The following is a 19,980-nucleotide window of genomic DNA, read 5'->3' as shown; positions in this document are numbered from 1 at the left end:
CCGACATGCTGTGTTTCTGCGGTTCATTGTCTCGCTCAGGTGTAACGCCTTCTCTCTCATTCATCTTGCGAGCAGAATTCGCCTGCACAGCCCGAGTCACAGCTGAGAGCATTGGTTTGAAATGCTGTTGGGTCTCCCAGTCGCCTGGTCAGGGTCGTTCCTGATGAACGGGAGAGCAGCTTTTCTGCCCAGGTGGACCTTACAAAGCAAGGCCAGGGGTGAAGGCCAAAGAGGGGCTCTCACCATTTTGTCTTGGGAGACACCGTGGCAGGCGGCGTTGTAACTGTGACAAAGAGAGTGGGAAGTCACATGACTCCAGAATATAATAGAAAACAGTGGAGTTTGGAGAAGGAAAACAAGAGAAATGTAGAGTTGCAGTGCTCTTCTCTCAACCATGATCCAAGAAGAGAGGACAGATAGGAGAATGTCATAGTTGGCATCAGTTCCCGTGGATGCTCTTCTGATCCCGAATCCTTTCGAGACATGACCTTGGTGAATTAAAACATGCAGGTTCAAATCCAGGCTTCACACATACGAGCAGAGCGCCCTTGAACAATTCGGTTTCTCTCTGCCTCAGTGTCCTCATCTGGGAAATGGGCACAGTAATACGATGCATATCCAGAACGTTTAGGAGGACGGAATGAGAGTGATATCCGAGAGGCACTTAGAAAGGTACCTCGCTTGTAGAATTCTTCAAATAAAATGTAATTATTTTGGTATTGTGTATGTGGGCAGATGGGTGTGTGTACTGTGGCACACATCAGGAGGTCAGAGGGCAACTCTGTGGGATTGTTTCCCCCTTTCCACCTTTGTGTGGGTTCTGGGGATCCAACTCAGTTGTCGGGTTTACATCACCAGATGTGGAGTGCCTCTGCCTGTCCTCACTTGGAAATTCTTAATTGTTATTTGCTATTATTAGTTTTTCATTCACCAGATTTTTGTTGTTGTTGTTGTTGTTTGCTTTGTTTTTATTTTTGTTGTTTTTGTTTTTTAAGACAGGATCTCCTTTTGTAGCCCTGGCTGGCTTCAAACTCAGAGAGATCCTCCTGCCTCTGCCTCCTAAATGCTGGGATTAAAGGCGTGCGCCACCACTTTAAGTCCCCAAGTTTTATTCCCTACCCCTGGTAGCACCCAGGAGTTCTGAGCAGATCATTGTACTGAGGCTGTGGAAATTTGCTAGAAGAAGTTGCCTTTCTTTCCGACAAGCAAGATGCCTGTTCTGGCTTCTATTTCCTCCTGTTCAGAGGAACGTACTCTGACTTATCAAATCCAGGGCCACTCGGGCATTCTAAGCAAGCATTCTACTGTGGAGCTGTATCCCTACCCCTTCCTAGAGTGAGCAATCTCACATTTTAGAAATAAGTGTTTGGTCCAGCACATGTTTGCACATGTTTCTTTTTTCTCTGCATTTTTTAGTTATTCAGCATATGTGAATACTAGAGACCTAAGGATTTATCTTTTAAAAGATTATAGTTTTCAAGCATATTCATTAGTGCTTGAATAGTGCAGAAACATTTATATGTCTTTGCTGCAGTGCAGGGCCGGGAGCATCGTGCTTGAGAAAGTGCATCCAGACACATCCTTCTCCGAGAGAGCGGCTGAAAACAAGCTGTCAGTCATGCGAGGCACACTCCTTGGCCTCTGTTCCATTCTTATCATACCGATCTCCCTTGCAAAATTGAAGCTGTTCATAAATATTTTCCTTCTAAACTGTGGGAAGTAAGTGGTGAGTAACATGGAGTTTGATAAGGTTACATCAGGGGACTGCTTAGCATCTAAACAATGGGCACAAAAGCAGTCCAGTCCCGGGGGGCTTCTGACAAGAGGCCAATGGGGTGCTCACCCTTATTCTCAGGCATTCCAGGGGAGCGGCAGAGGGAGAGACATTTTCAAGGGCTTTTTTTCCCCACCCTTCAGAGTGCCGTCTCTGATCACTTAAAAAATGGATTTGTTTTGCAAGAACTTCGAGTGTCCCAAAGAACTGTTTACCCATACTAGGACTTGCTGTTTGCTTAATCCGGCCAGATGCACATTGCTTCTTGACTCATGGTCACATCCCCACAGATCTGACCTCATTACATGGACACTATTAAAAGATTATCCTATTATTGAGACTTTCCATTGCATCAAATACTAAATATTAGCAGCATTCCTCTACAGGGAAAATGATGTAAGAGGAGAGCACAAGGCTGTGTTGACCTCAGGCACATCGGGATAGGTATGTGGGGATTGCTCAATGATCGACTGACTGACTAAGCCCAGTGATACCCGGAAGAATGCTCTAGGGACATAGTCTTTCCTAGGAGCTCCTGAGGGATGTGTTTGGGTTCCTATGCTGCCATACATGGAAGTTTGATTTGATTCTGTTGACTCAATACCCAGGTGGTTATTTTGTAAAGTGCTCAGAAGAGAACAGCCATACAGAGCCCTGGCAGGGATGGAGGGTGGGAGGAAGTGGGGAGCAAAAGAAGAATTCTTCCCCTTTTCCTTCTCTAAGACTGACCTCATCCCCACTTTGGAAACCAAAGGGTGCTCCCAGGATGTTGAAAGCGGCGGCAAAAAGACTACGCGTGATTTCAGAATCAAGATATTAAGGAATTATGATAATAAAGATTTCTTTTTAATGTTGCAAGAAATGTGCTTTAAAGAGCCACTCTAAGAAGGAAAATTCCAGTCACAGAGGACCTTGGTAATCAGCTTTCTGTTGTAGCAAAAACCCGAGGTGAACGTCTTAAATGGGGTGGGGGAGTGGGGCGCTGGTTTTGGTTCACAGTAATGGAGGTTTCAGTCCATTGGGCACTTGGCCGTGTTGTTCTGGGGCCTGTGCTGAGGCAGAACATCATGGGGGGAGTGTGGAAGAGCAAAGCACCTCCCCTCATGGTAGCCAGAAAGCAAAGAGGTCCAGGAAGGAAAGGGCTGTACCCCCAAGATCTCCTCCCAGGGCGCTTCCCTTCCTGTGTCTGGGGGACACCTCCTAAGCATTCCATCAGCGTGGAGGACCCAGTCTTTACCATGTGGGCCTTAGGCCAGGGAACACTTAGAGCTGTTACAGAAATGGAAACTATTAAAGCCCAATGATTAGGCAAATTAGATAAAATCAAACTTTTAGTTATGTCGTTACTTGATCATATTTGAAAAATCACTGAATTTTAATTGTTGGGAAAAGTAAATTGCACAGCAGTGTAGGATGAGTGAAAACATGTCAGGCAGTACAGATGTGTTTAAAGAGGAACCTATTTCCCCTAGCAGGACGGATATCGCTATGACCTGTCTTTTAGAAGTTTTAAGATACGATGTAATCCAATACATGTATCTTTAGGTTGGGGGATAACTATGCAGTGTTCTGAAGTTGTTCCCCTGCTTAATGTTTCCCATTTCATGCTCTATTATTATTTTTTTAATAGCCGCCATATTTTAAGTGAAGTGAAATGGGAAATTCTAAATCTGATGCTTTCAAACTATTTTTCTGGGTATGGCATACTAACCAACATGTTTCATCAGTTGCCTGTAAGTTGCAAAAGTAGATACTTGTTCACCTTCTGGGATAGTTAGGAAGAAGTTATAAGCTGGGAGACACGCTACAGGCGAGAACAGATTTCGCAAGAGTATATATAATATAGTCCCAATCATATAAAAGGTACGCACACACACACACACACACACACACATACACGCACGCACACACGGTCTACACATAAACACTAAATACTATTGTTCGTAGAGGATGGTTGGAATAGAAATATTTTTTCTCATACTACCTTTGCGTGCGTGTGTGTGTGTGTGTGTGTGTGTGTGTGTGTGTGTGTGTGTGTCCACATGTACCACCGTGCATGTATGGAGATCAGAGGCCAACTTTTGGGAGCCAGCCTCCACTTTGTGGGACCTGGGATTTGAATTCAGGTTGTGAGGCTTGGTGACAAGTGCGAGTACCCTCCACACGCCCCCCCCTTCTGTATCTTCAGCATGAAACTCTTTTAATGTTTAAGGGCAGGTGATGGCGCTATGGGCAAAGGGGGCTTGCTGCCAAGCCTGAGGACCTAAGACTCCTGGAGCCCCAGTAGTGAAGGGGAGAACGGCCTTGCCAGCTGCCCTCTGACCTCGCCGGGAGTGCTGGGGCGTGAGCCCTCCCCACTGACTAGTGTTAAAAGTAAATGAGTTAAAAAATAAGTGTGTTGGGCTGGAGGGATGCCTAGGCACACAACCAAAAACAGAAAAAGTAAGTGTGTTGTAAAAAAAAAAAAAAAACGGCAATGCCGTGTGCAGAGGCTGTAGAAAGTAAATCCGTTTGGATTGGCTTCTGCTTCGTTCCGAAATCTCAGAGTGACTGGGTAGAGAGGCAGTCTTTCTCCGCGATTTATTTATTTTCTTTCAGGATTATCTGGGTGGAGTGTGTGTGCAGGTTAGAGGGCAAGTCTTCGGGAGCCGGTTCTCTCCCTCCACCTTGTTGAGGCATGCTCTCTCTCTCACTCCTCCCTCCCCTCCTCCCCCCCCATTCCTTTTTTTTTGACGTTAATTTAGTGTGTGTGTGGTGTGTTGGCATATGTAGAAGTCAGAGGACAAGTTTCCTGAGTCAATTCATTTCTTTTTTTTTTTTCTATTTTCTTTTTGTTTTTTCAAGACAGGGTTTCTCTGTGTGGTTTTGGTACCTGCCCTGGAACTCGCTCTGTAGACCAGACTGGCCTCGAACTCACAGAGATCCACCTGCCTCTGCCTCCCCAGTGCTGGGATTAAAGGTGTGCGCCACCACCGCCCGGTGTCAGTTCATTTCTTAATTATTGTGTGGGTTCTGGGGTTCAAACTCAGGTCATAAGGCTTGCATGGCAAATGCTTTTACCCACTAAGCAATTTCCCCCATAATTAATTTTCTTAATTTAAGGAGTTAGATTTAAGTTCCTAATTTATTAAAAGAAGTTAATCTTTAGCACCATTGAAGAACTGGTCAGGAGACAAAGGTCAGGCGGTCATATTCCTTTATTACATACATGAAATATAAAAACAAATTCACAAAGCAATATATATATATTTTTGTGAGTCCACAGGACCTCAGGGAAAAATATGCTCCGGATATGAACCTAACGTTTCGGCACTGTGGTTCCTGGTTTGTAAATTCAAGTACAGTAGAAACTGTATGCAGCGTGGCTATGTCTGGATAAAGAAAATGAAAGATAATGAAAAACAGTAATCTGGTGAACTATCACATACGTTGTGTTAGGAAACGGGTAAATGTCATGACCATGTCCTGTTAATAAAAGAAGGAAGAAAACTGGTCCAATGTTCATGTTTAAATACTAAACAAAAAAATAGAACAAATTCTGTGTTTACAATAATTTTCCAAGTGTGTACAAGTGCATCACAAATAAATGAGCCTTTTTTTTTGACATAGAAGGTCTACTTCCCCTTTATGCAAACATATTTCTCCATTTATGGTTTCTCTCTCTTGTTGTCAAGTCTCTCTAGCTCTCTTCCTTTCTAAGTTTCATTGCGACCAGTCCCTTGTGATCTAGCCTCTCACCCCAAACAGAGACTTCCCACAAACACTCTCCTTTGAGGTTGTCACATCTCTACAGCCTTTCTCCCAGTGGCTCGAGCTGAGCAGCACGGTTCTCTTTATCCGTGGTGCCCGTGTCTGCCTACAGTGGTCAGACTTCTGGGTCAGCAGGTCCCCACACAGCCCTTCTCTTCTCTTCCTGTCTACAGCCGTCTCCAGACTTTCACAACACAGTGGGAGGTAAAGTGCTTTACACGAGGAAATACTATATATACACACACACGGAGAAGTTCCTCTCACGCCCCACGCACCCAAGTCCACACACAGCACACAAGACAAGGCTCTTTTTAAGAAACACCTTTCCTGATGGTAGAGTTGGGGGAGGCGGGTATTCCTAAAATCTCATTAATTCCTTAAATACCATCAAATACGAGGTCAATGACATATCTAAAGCTGGGAGGAGACCTTGTCAGGGACACGGCCCTTTAAAGGATGAGTGCTAAATATCACATCGCTATTGAAATATTCTCCATAGCTATACCATTCGGAGCCAGTTCCACAGAAAGCAGCTCTCCGATCAGGGGCTTTCATTTCTCTGTATGAAACAAAACTGTTTTTAAATACAGGTCCAGAACAGATAGGTCGGACAAGGCCTAGGCATTGGGAACATTTTTTTTTTCTCTACATTTTGGCACTTAAAAAATATTCCAGTTTCGTTCCGAGGCGTCTTTTTTATTCCACGTGTGTATCGACCCAGAGAAGAGCCGTTGTGTGCTCACAGATCCAGTGTTAGTTACTGGCACTCTTTTTTTAAGATATGCATGACTCTTCTCCCGAGAGCTGGTTTCCAGCGTTGGACAAAGCTTTTCATGTTCACAACCAATTTGCCTGTTCTCACGTCCTCGTGTCCAGCTACAAGGTATTCCAGACCTGAAGAGGAGATGCATGCATTATACTCTGTTAAAGGAGGGGATGTGGCTCCGGTGATTTCATACATTCCTAGTTCATAGTTTTATATAGGCATGGATAAAACAGAGGGTCATAAACATAAAAGAGCTGGCCTGTAGTGTTTATTATGTACCAAATACGGTACACATATTATCTTGTGTGACCTTGCTAGAGACTTACAAAATAAGGATCATGTCTCTCCTTTTCTACAAATGAGAAACTGGGGCTCAGAAGTTAGGAAACTTCTTCAGTTCCTCCTACTCAGTGGCAGTACCGTGACTCAAACTCAGGGCTGTCTGATTCTTGACCCATGTATCTTTCCACTCTGAGCGAGAGAGAAGTGAGCACTGGACACATGAATATTCCCTGGAGATCACTGGGTGTGGCAGCAGCAATTCAGAGGCACTTTACACCGGGCGGTGGTGGTGCACGCCTTTAATCCCAGCACTCGGGAGGCAGAAGGCAGGTGGATCTCTAAGTTCAAGGCCAACCTGGTCTACAGAGCGAGTTCCAGGACAGCCAGGGCTACACAGAGAAACCCTTTGTCTCGAAAAATAAAAAACAAACACAAAAACCAAACAACAAAAAAAATAACTTTATAAAAGTAAAGCATCTATTTGGAAAATGTTAGATGTAGCCGTGAGTGACATAAAATGACATGTATTCTCTCTGCACAGTTGTATTTGAGAAATGAATTCAAGAAGCTTGTTTGTGAACAAAGTAAAGCAAAAACAAAAATGAAAAAACTGATGAGGCTTTGACCACATTTAGTGGGGCCCTTATAATTAAAAAAAAATTTCGCCGGGCGGTGGTGGCGCACGCCTTTAATCCCAGCACTCGGGAGGCAGAGCCAGGCGGATCTCTGTGAGTTCGAGGCCAGCCTGGGCTACCAAGTGAGTCCCAGGAAAGGCGCAAAGCTACACAGAGAAACCCTGTCTCGAAAAACCAAAAAAAAAAAAAAAAAAAAAAAAAAAAAAAATTTCAGCTGGACGGTGGTGGCGCACGCCTTTAATCCCAGCACTCAGGAGGCAAGCGGATCTTTGTGAGTTCGAGGCCAGCCTGGTCTACAGAGCAAGATCCAGGAAAGGCACCAAAGCTACACAGAGAAACCCTGTCTCAAAAAAAAAAAAAAAAAAAAAAAAAAGCCGGGCGGTGGTGGCGCACGCCTTTAATCCCAGCACTCGGGAGGCAGAGCCAGGTGGATCTCTGTGAGTTCGAGGCCAGCCTGGACTACCAAGTGAGTTCCAGGAAAGGCACAAAGCTACACAGAGAAACCCTGTCTCGAAAAAAAACCAAAAAGGAAAAAAAAAAAAAAAAAAGAAAAGAAAGAAAAAGAAAATAAAGTTTTGGGGTTGGGGATTTAGCTCAGTGGTAGAGCGCTTGCCTAGCAAGCACAAGGCCCTGGGTTCAGTCCTCAGCTCCGACCAAAAAAAAAAAAAAAAAATTTAGGCTTTGAGTAAAATATTTTGGCTAACAAATGCACAGAGAGATGGATTGTCTCTTTATGTATTAGTTAAGGAAACGATAATGCCCCTCAGTACATATTTGTAATGGTGTCAATTTTGATATTTAGAAATGATTTTATAAAATATAAGATTAGAAAAATAATTATGCTTATAACTTTCTAAGAAAAAGAGCTATATATATACTATAAAATTTAAATTAAAACACTAGATGTTAAAAATCACATAAGTATCAGTTTAAATTTATGAGCCATGTGTAGAGATGCACGCCTGTAATTCTAGTTATTAGAGCTAGTTGGGACACTAAGGCAAGGGGATCCCAAGTTTGAGGTCACCTGGGCAATTTAGCAAGACCTTGTCTCAAAATAACAAGGACTTTGGATGGAGCTCAGAGGTAGAATGCTTGCCTGGTAATGCACAGTAACCTAGGTTAAATCTGTAGCAAAACAGACTACAAGCTATGTGTAGTTTGTATGCATGTTTTATGTATATGTATGTGTGTGTGTATCTTGCTATTGTCTACTACTTATTTATTTGTTTGTTTGTTTTTTGAGACAGGGTTTCTCTGTGTAGTTTTGGTGCCTGTCCTGGATCTCGCTCTGTAGACCAGGCTGGCCTCGAACTCACAGTGATCCTCCTGGCTCTGTCTCCTGAGTGCTGGGATTAAAGGCGTGCGCCATCCGGCTTTGTCTACTATTTAAATAATAAAGCTCTCTCTTTACAAATACAATGAACGTTTTAAAACTTGTATATGCATATATCTTGTTATTGCCTAATGTTTAAATAATAAAGTTCTCTTTTACAAAAACTTCAGGGCTGGTGGGATGGCTCAGTGCTTAAGGGCAGTGGCTGCTCTTCCAGAGGACCCTGGTTCGATTCCCAGCACCCACATGCCAGCTCACACCCATCTGTAACTCCAGTCCCAGGAGACCTGACAGCTTCTTCTGGCCCCTATGCACTGCATGAACGTGGTGCAGAGACATGCATGCAGACAAAACACAAATACACAAGATAAAGGCTTAAAATAATAATAATAATAATAATAATAATAATAATAATAAAAACCTTGTAGTTCAAGACCAGTATTTAAAATTACTTTAAAGCTGTAAGTAGAAAAAATAGTACCGGAATTTACCATTTAAAGTATCAATATAAAACTAATATAAGTAATACTGAATAAACCCCTAATGTACGGAGTAGCATCAAACCATAACTTAATACACTGTCTTCTTTTACATTCCTTAGTAGTATTCACATTTAATCTGTCTGTCTTTCCAGTTGGATGTCTGCTTTGTTCTGTGTTTGTAGGCACGATGTTTTTTATCTATAGAATAAAGGAAGTGTACTTTGGTGCTAGCGTTGGTATTCAAAGATGGATGAAACGTATTCATGAGTCACAGAGGACTGGGCTGGCATGGATGGCCAGTAGATCGCTCTTTTTCAAAGGCAGCTGGGAGGTAAGTTGAGGTGTAAGGTTTCAGAGTTTTTTTTTTTGTTTTTTTTTTTTTATCAGCCTTCTATGGTTTTTGTCATTAAACTTGTAAAAATGGAAAAACAAAAGCAAAATGAAACAGTGTCTGGTTTTGCTTTGGCAGCTTCCAGATTTTTCTTCAAAGCAAGTAAACATGTTTTCAAGAATTCTTTGAATAATTGCGCTTATGTTTTCAATTGTGATGAGCTCAGTTGGTTCTGTGACTCTGGCAAAAACCTGAGCAGGAAATATAGCTCACTTCCTGGAGGGTGGCTCAGATGGTCAAAGCTTTTGTTTTTAATGTCATTCTGCAAAACTGGACAGACTTTTTTTTTTCCTTTTGCCAAGATAATAGAAAATTGCTCATAAGAGCCCTTAAGCACAAATCACTGGGAAACAGAATTTAAATGAATGACTCTTGGTTTCCTGTATTCAAAAATCCAAGATTCTTACTTATTCTTCAGTTTTATGCTTTGGAACTATTTATCTTTATAATTAAAAAAAACTTTCCCTTCTATCTTATTGAAATTTAAATGAAATTAAGTAAAATATTAGAGGGATGAAAGAGGTTATAAGGAATTAGTTAACCTGAGAAACCTATTTTTATTTTAAATCACTGTTTGAGTGTTTAGATTAAGGGGATATTTTATTTGTAGTTGTCCTCTGTTATCTGTTTTTCTTAATTGGTTAATTAAAAACACAGAAGAGGGCCGGGCGGTGGTGGCGCACGCCTTTAATCCCAGCACTCGGGAGGCAGAGCCAGGCGGATCTCTGTGAGTTCGAGGCCAGCCTGGACTACCAAGTGAGTTCCAGGAAAGGCGCAAAGCTACACAGAGAAACCCTGTCTCAAAAAACCAAAAAAAAAAAAAAAAAAAAACACAGAAGAGTTCTTTCTAACATAACTGTGCTTTCCTGGCTTGTAAGGGGGATACATTAGATGCAGGATATAAATTATGCACCTTTCTACAGCACAAACAGGAAACCACAGAATGCACAAACAGGAAGCAGGCTTTTAGAATCTATCATCTCAGGGCTATATTATATTTGGGTGCTAATGCTGGACGGGCATTGAAGATATACTGTGATCAGAAACCTATATCCTGTCTTCAGATTAGCAAGGAGGGCAGAGAGGTAGCGGAGGACACAGTATGTGAGGTGTATGTTTACGCGTAGGATACAGTTTGGGGTATCCTTAGCAGAGTTCTTACACACCCTGATGAAAGGTTGTCACAGGAGAACGCTATCTCAGCTGGTCCTCCATTCTGAAAGTCCCATTGCCAGAGGCCTATCTTTATAGAATCACAAAGGTCTGGACTTCTAAGGGGTCTTAAGAACTCATCAGCGATGGCTGTCACCACCATCCCTGCGGTATGTTTTTAAGGTTCAAATCAAATCTTGCCCCCATTCCAAGTGTCTCTAAGATTGGGTTTAAATGATTTTCCCCTGCTGTTTCTCCTTTGAAACCAGAGTGATCATTTTGTGAAAAACAACATGATGAAAACTTGGGAGTTGTTTTCCGTCCAGGAGAAACAGCTGCTTCTCATGCAACAGTCAAAAGGGTTTCAGAGTCCTTTGCACAGATGGGCTTTCTTTTGCACTGGCGCTTCCTTTGGGAACAGGTTCTCATGGACGAGGACCCCGCTTCCAAATAACGCTGCACAAGCGGCAGATGCGCGCAGGAAAGTCCTGCGGGTGCAGCGGGCACCTGGAACCAATCTGAGGCTTCTCTTTCGGGACAGAAAGTATTATACTGCTGGATCTTAAAATATTTTATGTTTCTAGAGCACATGGAGAAGATTGGGTTTCGTATTTTTTAAATGTCAGTTCAAAGAATTCCTTTTGGATTTCACCCAGGATTCAGAAGGTAAAGGAAGAGATGATCTTACGGAGTTTTGGTTCAGAGGATGAAGAGACAGACAGTCAATATGCAGACAAGGGTCACAAGATTAATTAATTAAGTCTAATTAGTGCTCACCTGGGTTGAGGATTGGACACGTGCAGCCTCTGTTAGTCCAGGACTCTGGATAAAGTGTCCTCTTGCCTCTTAAGATCTTCAGTTTCGTAGACTGTAAGACTTTTTTTATCTTCACATTGACCTCAGCATGTGAGCCTTTATCATGAGCTGATAAAATCTTGATTTTTAACACTGGAATGACACAATTCCAAAAGTAAAAAATATACGGATTTCATGTTGTCTTTTGAAATTTGAACTATTTGAAGATTCATTTCCAAGTATGATGAAAAAGTGAAGTGATGAAAATCAGAATATGGAAATCTGCTTTAAAAAATCATGAGGTGAATTCATTTTCACAGTGATTTAACCTCGTTTATATTTTATTTTCTCTTTATTGGGCAATTTCAACTTTTGCCCCCTCCCATATTATGACACTAGAAAGATATTATCCATTGCTTTCTGTAAATAAAATTTTAAGTATATTCAGCTGAGCCAGGCATGGTGGCACACACTTTTAATTTCTGTACTCGAGGCAGAGGCAGGTGGATCTCTGAGTTCAAGGCCAGCTGGGTCTACAAAGAGAGTTCCAGTACAGCCAGGGCTACACAGAGAAACCCTGTCTCAAAAACAAACAAAACAAAACAAAAAAGTATATTCATATATCAAAACTATAAAGAAAGACTAAATAGGAAGTCGAACTATTGTCCTGACTTTTATTTAGATTCTGATTATATTATACTTCTGTGGTTTGCTGTACATGATGTTATGACAGAGAACAAAACGCTGTGGTAGAGTATATGTCACATCACTTTACAGATGTTATATAACATTATTACTATTTACTGTTCTTTGGATTACAATGTAAGCTGACTAGGGGAGGTACACTGCTCTTCTACATGATGACAGACTGTTGTATTCCTTTTATTTGATTTACTTTTAAGATTTATTTTTATCTTATGTGTATGAGTGTTTGCCTGTATGTATGTATGTGCGCCATATGTGTGCCTGGTGCCCATGGAGGCCAGAAGAGGGCATCAGTTCCCCCTGGAGCTAGAGTCACAGACAGTTGTGAGCTACTATATGCATGCTGGGAAGTGAACCCTGGTCCGCTGCTAGTCCAGCAAATGCTCTTAACTGCTGAGTCATCTCTCCAGACCCTTCTTTTAATGTTTAATAATTGAAAAATATTTCTAAATTGATACATAGAAATTATACATGCTTATGGAATTCTATGTGATATTTTAATATATACATTGTAAAGTGTAGAAGGGTAAATTGACCTGTTCAAACATTCACCATTTCTCTGAAGTGAGAACATCTACAGTCCTTTCCCCCACTCTGTTGGGGAATATTATTTTAATGTGTGTTACTTTTGTTTATGTTGCATTTGTTTAACTCTGTGAAGCTGTGTTACTGTGCCTGTCTAAAACACCTGATGGTCTGACAAAGAGCTGAACAGCCAATAGCGAGGCAGGAGAAAGGAGAGGCGGGGCTGCCAGGCAGAGAGAATATATAGAGGGAGAAATATGGGAAGAAAAAAGATCAAAGAAGGAGCCAGAGAAGGAGGAGGAGGATTCCAGGGGCCAGCCACCCAGCTACACAGCAAGCCACGGAATAAGATTCACAGAAGTAAGAGAACGGGAAAAGCCCAGAGGGAAAAGGTAGATGAGATAATTGAAGGTTAAGAAAAGCTGGCAAGAAACGAGCCAAGCTAAGGGCGAGCATTCATAATTAAGAATAAGCCTCTATGTGTGATTTATTTGGGAGCTGGGTGGCAGACCCCCACAAAAGAGTAAAAAAAAACATCTCTCTCTGCAATATACAGTGTAATACTAATATGATCTGTAATTATGTATGTAATATGTATGTACATATATACATTATGATTACAGACCTCCAATATTCTGCTTGACTTCTGATTCTATTATGGCCTTCTGTCTATGAAATACATGTGGCTAGAAATTAAGTAATGAAATATGTTGGGGTAGGGAAGAGTGTAGATGTAATGAACACTAGAATATAATTTTCTGTATCATTAAGAGAATGCCGACGGATCTTGATAGACAAATGTGTGTAATGAGAGAACCCTCCCTTAGCTGATTCCATATTTCAAGGACACCTTGTCAGACAGCTGTCTTCATAGACTCATCAAGGATCAGAATGACTCTAGTCTTACAGGTCTTAAGACATTAAGTGAGCTTGAGTTCACATGCCTGGGTGCTTTGCTCCTGATGAAGTTGTGCGTGTGCACAGAGAGCACATAGCACAGTGCCTGGTAAGCATGATTGCTCCAGTAGCCTGTAAACTCCAAGACGGCAGGGACCTCGCTCCCTCACGACTGCCGTTCAACACATACTTGAAACAGGAAAAAACCAAAGAATAAATCAAGTCGATTTCCCCCATCGTGCTAGAGAATCAACTCCTTCTGCTTTATTAGACTTTCAAAATTTTTCTTCTATTGGCCAAATTGGAAAGTGAATAAAAGGGAAGCATTCTTGTTTGCCCCTCCCACTCCCACCCTTCAGACAGGGTTCCTCTGTGTAACAGACCTGGCCGTCTTGGAACTGGCTTTATAGACCAGACTGGCCTCCGAGCTAGAGATCTGCCTGCCCTACCTTCTGAGTGCTGGAATTAAAGGCCTGTGTCACCATGCCTGGCTGTATGCTTATAATTTTAGATAAGATTTAGATTTTTTTAAAAAACTATTTACAACTTAATTCTTGTAAGATTAAAAACAATGTTATCAAGAATGGAAGTATGGGCAGGCTTGGTGGCTCCCAGCACATGGGTGACAGAGGCAGGCAGATCTCTGTGACTTGGAGTCACATGGTACTGTTTGCTACTAAGTTTGGTACTAAGCCAGCATGGTACTAAGTTTCAGGCCAGCTAAGAACAGCAAACAATATCAAGAATGAAAATACTCTGCTTGGTTTTGGGAGTCATGACTGAAAGACTTTCTCTTTATTCAAATGCATATTTTCATCCATATAAACTGTGCAGGCAATTAAAGTCTCGTCAAGGATGTGTTGGCAAAGTAAGGTACCCTAACATATTTCATAGTAAATACAGAGCCATTTAGAGTTTGGTGATAGTAAGAGTCATTATTTAGAGAAACACCATTTTTGTTTCTCCATGTGCTGTATTTTTTGGGGGGAGGCACTTGAATGGTAAAGAGTGTTTAGAGGTATATTGGGGGACAGACCTAGGTAATCCCCAATCTTTTTGTTTTGCTTTGTTTTTCAAGACAGGGTTTCTCTATGTAGCCCTGGCTGTCCTGGAACTCGCTCTGTAGACCAGGCTGGCCTCGAACTCACAGAGATCCACCTGCCTCTGCCTCCTGAATGCTGGGATTAAAGGCGTGCGCCACCACCGCCCGGCTTGAATCACCAATCTTAATGCCTCACAAACAGCCATCTTAGCATTTCCCAAGCACCTTATGTGCTACGGAATCTCATCAGCCTCTGGTTTCCTTCGGAAGCTCTGTGCTTAGTTTGAATAGGAGGTATACAAGCATTGAGAACTTCAAACTCACCATATGAATACTTCATTCCACAGAATGCCTTGGGGTTTCCTAACACTTGTTCCTTACATTCACATTTACCTACATAAAGTAAATGGAAAATTGTGTTACAGGCAGGGTGGGGGGTTTCAGTAGGCAAATCCAGATAACACAGTTTACTCCTTTATTGATTCATAGAACATCTATAAGTATTAAGCAGTCATGAAAATAATTTAAAAGAAGTAAAGTCTCTTTCCAAATTGAATCGACTATCATCTAATAAATATCGACCTGAGTAAAATATGGAAGATAAAGTCAATATCAAAAAAATAAACTGATGTTGTGATAAATACTGTCCATGTCAATACTCTGTGTTAATAAGGAACAGCTAAAAGTGTAAATCTGTAGAAAAGTAACTAAGCATATTAAGTATCCGATTTACAATTATGTCAACAAAAATCAAATACTTTGTAGTCCATTGAAAGTAACTGGATACCTTAAGACCTGCTAGGCACCGTGATGTCATTCAGAGCACATAGTATGAGCAAGATACAATTCTTGCCTAAGGTCTGCAATTTGGCAAGTAAAGTGAGGGTGTATAAAAAATGACTAAGTGGTCTAAGGTAGAAGTACAACATGCTTAGGTAGGAGGGAGGATCCTACGTTTGAGAATACGAGAAAAGCCTTCCTGGCTGGAGAAGCTAGAATGGCCTTTTACACAGAGGACAGAGTAGCTGCTTCCAACAGCTGAAACCGTCTGTTAGAACGGTTGCATGTGAGAGAATTGCCAGGCCCCGTAGAAGACTTTCAAAACACCTTTGAACAAAAATGAACGTCATGAAAATCAAGTTATCAGTTAATGACAGAGGACTGAGAGACCACTAACAGAAACAGGGACATTGGGTCGGGGGAGCATTTCAGGGCTTTATAGTTTTAAAGGCTTTAGGGCCGTCATCTGTCTAGTTTGTTGCTTTAAAGGACGTAGAGCAGTACTAGCTCTCGGGAGGGAGAAGCAGCTGGAATCAGAACTCAGTAGAAGCAAGAATGGGGGGGGGGCACCAGAGACCCAGGGAGTGGGGTGATGGGGTAGTCTTTCCTCCGGCATTGACTCTGGAGCCACGCACCCTATCCTGTGCAGACTTAGTCACCACGGGTGCAACACTCACGTTCCAGAGCCAGAGAAGACACTGGATTGAGAGAGGAAGGGCGGCTTCTCCTAGCAAAACCGAGGGGCGCTAACTCAGACGGAACTGGAAAGAGGGAAAAATGGATCTGGCCAGACCGGAAGGACAATGGTCTAGGACAAGGAGGATACGATGAGTCAGAGAATGAGGACAGAACATCTGGGCAGAAATGCCAGTCTGGTGAGAGTGGTGTGAAAACCTCTGGCGTATCAGCTATCGCGACCCTTGCTACACAAAAGAGAATCAGAGTTACAAGAGGAAAATCCCAAGCAGAATTAAAGAGTGGGAAAGAGAAGTTAAAGGCGCATAAAACCAGCAATTGTGATTTGCTTATCATCTAAACACAGCAGAGGAGCTCATTCAGAAATTGCACTAAGTGAATGGCCCATGACCTTTGGCAACTGCATTGAAGCAGGGAGTGTGTTGTTTTAAAAATGATAAGACCCCCCCGCCGGGTGGTGGTGGCACACACATTTAATCCCAGCACTCGGGAGGCAGAGCCAGGCAGATCTCTGTGAGTTCGAGGCCAGCCTGGTCTACAGAGCAAGATCCAGGACAGGTACCAAAACTACACAGAGAAACCCTGTCTCAAAAAAAAAAAAAAAAAAGACCCCCTGCTTAGCTCCTGAACTGCGCATGTGCAGTCATGCAGCTGGAGTAGCGGCGGAGTCCTAACAGTGTGCTAGCTTACCACGCTACCATAAAACCTAAGGGAACTCGGAGTGAATGAGGGACGCCATTCCTCACCACAAAGCTCTCCTGTCAGTCCTCTGGGCAGCACACAGGTTTGTCATTGGAAGGTCTGTCTTTGGCTTCTTGACACACCGAGTTCAAGCATTAACATGCACCGGTCAAGCTGGGGTTCGGTGGGGGAACCTAGGCTGTCTCAGCTACTCAGAAGGCTGAGCCCGAGGGATTGTTTGAGCCTGGGAGTTCACGCCCAGCCTGGGTATATCATGAGAGCCAGTTTCAGAGAATAATATGTCTCATTTGTCAGGACTTAAGAAATCTGGAAATAGAAAAGGCCTGTTGAGTTACAGTAGGTCTCGAGAACATTTTGAAAAATGAACATTGCTCACGGGTCTCTGGTACTAGTTAAAGCCAGGTCTGTCATTTGAGAAGCCAGAGTTCACATCTGGTATTTTCTACCTCACAAGTGGTAGAAATGATAGATTAGAGGGTTGGAAATGAACTCAGCCGGAGAATGCTTTGCCTACCAAGTACAAGGCTCAGGGCTTCATCTCTGTCACTGAGAGGGATGGGAGAAAGAGGGAGGGAGGGAAGAAAGGAGAAAGAGAGAGAAAGACAGAGGGAGGAAGAAAAAAAAGAAAGAAACTGGTATTTTGTGACAAATACCAGTATTTGTTGACATATTGCTGTATAGTTGTAGCCAAAAGCTTTTAACGGTGTTTACCGTAGATCAGTAGACAGGTAGGCAGCTAGATTCAAGAATGAGCCAGGCTTTTGAAGTGCTTAAGAAACTGGATGTCACTTTTTGTTGAAGAAAGGTACCCAGGAGCACTGAGCTCCCGCCAAGGATTGAAGTGAAGCTGTCTTTCTCCCTTGGGAACTCATCCAGATGGATCCCAGAGGCTCCCTGGGGACATCCCCAGCCTAACAGCTGTGGGGACACTTTATGTGCTCACTGGGCACGCTGCCATCTCCCTAATAACATGCACAATGGGCTTAGTGGCTGTCCTGTAGTCCAAATGACCTGATTATTACAGATTTGGTCCAGCAGGCAGTTACAGATTAGAAGTCACGGCCACAGGAAAGTGGAAGAGAGCTTTGGGAGTGGTTACTAAAGGGATAACATGTGGACTATATAACATGAATATCTGTCTTCTTTCTCAGATGCTGTGAAAAAAGATACATCAGAGTGCCAAGCATGATGCACGCCTGTAATTCCAGTACTTGGAAGGAAGAGACCGGGGCCAGTAGCCAGTTCCAGGCCACGCTGGCCTATACGATCAGACTTTGTCTCAAACATAAATAAATAGAAAAGAAGACCAGGCTGGAGAGATGGCTCAGAGGTTAAGAGCATCAACTGCTCTTCCAGAGGTCCTGAGTTCAATTCCCAGCACCCACATGGTAGCTCACAACCATCTGTAATGAAATCTGGTGCCCTCTTCTGTATACATAATAAATAAATCTTTAAAAAAGAAAAGAAAAGAAAACCTATTATATCACTTTATATTTCCTACCTTCTTTCTATTGTAAGTTAAAATGAGACCATTAGGAAAATTGTTATGACATTATATTTAGTGAGAAAAACAGAATTACAAATACCAGTGCTTCTCAAATTTCGTTTCATGGATCTTTTTGTTGTTATTGTTGAGATAGTGTTGCTCTGTGTAGCCCTGGCTATTCTGGGACCTGCTATGTAGACCAGGTTGGCCTTGAACTCATAGAGATGCTCATGCCTCTGTCGCCCAAATGCTGGGGTTAAAGCCTTGTGTTACCATGTCTGGCTTGAATCTTTAAAAAAAATTTAAAAAATAAACTTGATTACAGAAAAAAAAAAACCTTGAAAATTAAAAAAAAAAAAATCACGAGGACGCGGATGCCAAGAAGACTCTTAGGTGAGTGGAGCTGCCAAGACAATGCCCAGAGGAGAAGAGCTGCAAAGAAGCCTGAGGGCAGGCCAGCTGCCTGGAAGAGAGAAGAACCGGGGAAGGAACTCTCCAGCCTGCTGAGCTGCCTGCAGGCTGTGCAGTGTGCTCCAGGTTCCCGGGTTTGGGAGCTGTCACCCCTGCTGGGGTGGGCTTTGGTGGTGCAGCTGTCTGTGAGTCGTTTCTGCTCCTTTAAGTGACTCCTCACCCCTACTCCTGTAAGTGACCCCTCACCCCTACTCCTGTAAGTGACCCCTCACCCCTACTCCTGTAAGTGACCCCTCACCCCTACTCCTGTAAATAACCCCTCAGCCACACTCCTGCAAGTGACCCCATAAAACTCATTGGGTCACCAAGTGGGACTCAGGTTGTATTCGTCCTCTGGTCTGTCCTGGCTTTCCTATCTGTGGTGAACAGACACGTATGCTGTGTCTCCCTTGGGAAAGTTTCGTCACACACTTTTTTGAAGTCCTCACGCTCGCTGTGCAAACATTTCGCTGACGGAGCCCATCACCTCAGCCCCATCTCAGCTTTAAGTGCACAGCCATGGTAGGGAAAGGAGACCAGAAGACAGATGCAGTTCACGCCAGAGGACAACCTCTGCGGGTTAGAAACAGTTGGGGACGGGTGTGTGTGTGTGTGTGTGTGTGTGTGTGTGTGTGTGTGTGTGTGTGTGTGTCGGGGGCAAAGAGTCGGGGGCCAGAAATCACAGCTCTTCTGGTTCTGATTTCAGAATCGGGTGGCAGAGGTCAATTCAGACCAAAGGGCAGAAGAGAGCTAAGGAGGGACCACCATGAGGCGCTTCTTGAAGATACAGAATGGGTTAGGTTAGCCTCGATCATGAAAGGCGGCTGGAAACAAACCACGGCCTGTGTTTTCAGTTTGCAATTTGCACAACTAGTGGGCAGGCATTGGAGAGATTTACATTTTCTACTGTGATGGTCTACATGTTTCCTGATATATATACAAAAACCAGGAAAAAAAAGTCTATTAAAATACCTCTCAGCTGTATTTCACTTTCACATTTGTGGGGACAGGCGATGGCTTTATTAAACCTCAGACTAAAGAATGCCCCTCAGAGGAGTCCCAAACTGTCCCCTGTTTTGACGCAATCCCTGCAGCTCCAGACCAGACTTGGAAATATGGCAGCGGACGTATCAGTCTCACCTGAGTGTCGGAGTGCAGAGAATCCTTGCTCATCCCCCCACTCCCAGGTCGGCTCACTCTTATTGTGTGGAGAAGGATAGGCAGGGAGTTCGTGGTACCAATCTGCATCAGCACTAACAGAACAGAAAACAATGGCAAACTGAGTAAAAACGAATCTTGTTACATAGATCCAAACCTCCCTATTTACCTTTCCA

General features: G+C 42.9%; 1 protein-coding gene across 1 annotated transcript in view; it reads right to left on the bottom strand.

Annotated features, from left to right (window-relative positions):
- Window positions 1–4,953: 4,953 nt before the first annotated feature.
- The window catches only part of Ntn4 (netrin 4), a 105,207-nt gene continuing 90,180 nt past the window's right edge, over window positions 4,954–19,980 (bottom strand). Inside the window, exons 7-10 of the mRNA XM_052753133.1 lie at window positions 19,787–19,899; window positions 14,857–14,925; window positions 11,346–11,516; window positions 4,954–6,418 (exon numbers count right to left, since the gene is read on the bottom strand). Of these exons, the coding sequence (XP_052609093.1) occupies window positions 6,282–6,418; window positions 11,346–11,516; window positions 14,857–14,925; window positions 19,787–19,899 (490 nt within the window). The 3' untranslated portion in view covers window positions 4,954–6,281. The remainder of the gene's footprint in view (window positions 6,419–11,345; window positions 11,517–14,856; window positions 14,926–19,786; window positions 19,900–19,980) is intronic.

Source organism: Peromyscus californicus, unplaced genomic scaffold, assembly GCF_007827085.1.
Source record: "Peromyscus californicus insignis strain IS unplaced genomic scaffold, ASM782708v3 Scaffold_24__1_contigs__length_46423439, whole genome shotgun sequence".
NCBI lineage: Eukaryota > Metazoa > Chordata > Mammalia > Rodentia > Cricetidae > Peromyscus > Peromyscus californicus.
The sequence above is the reverse complement of the archived record's forward strand: the minus strand, read 5'-3'. Positions and strand labels throughout refer to the sequence as shown.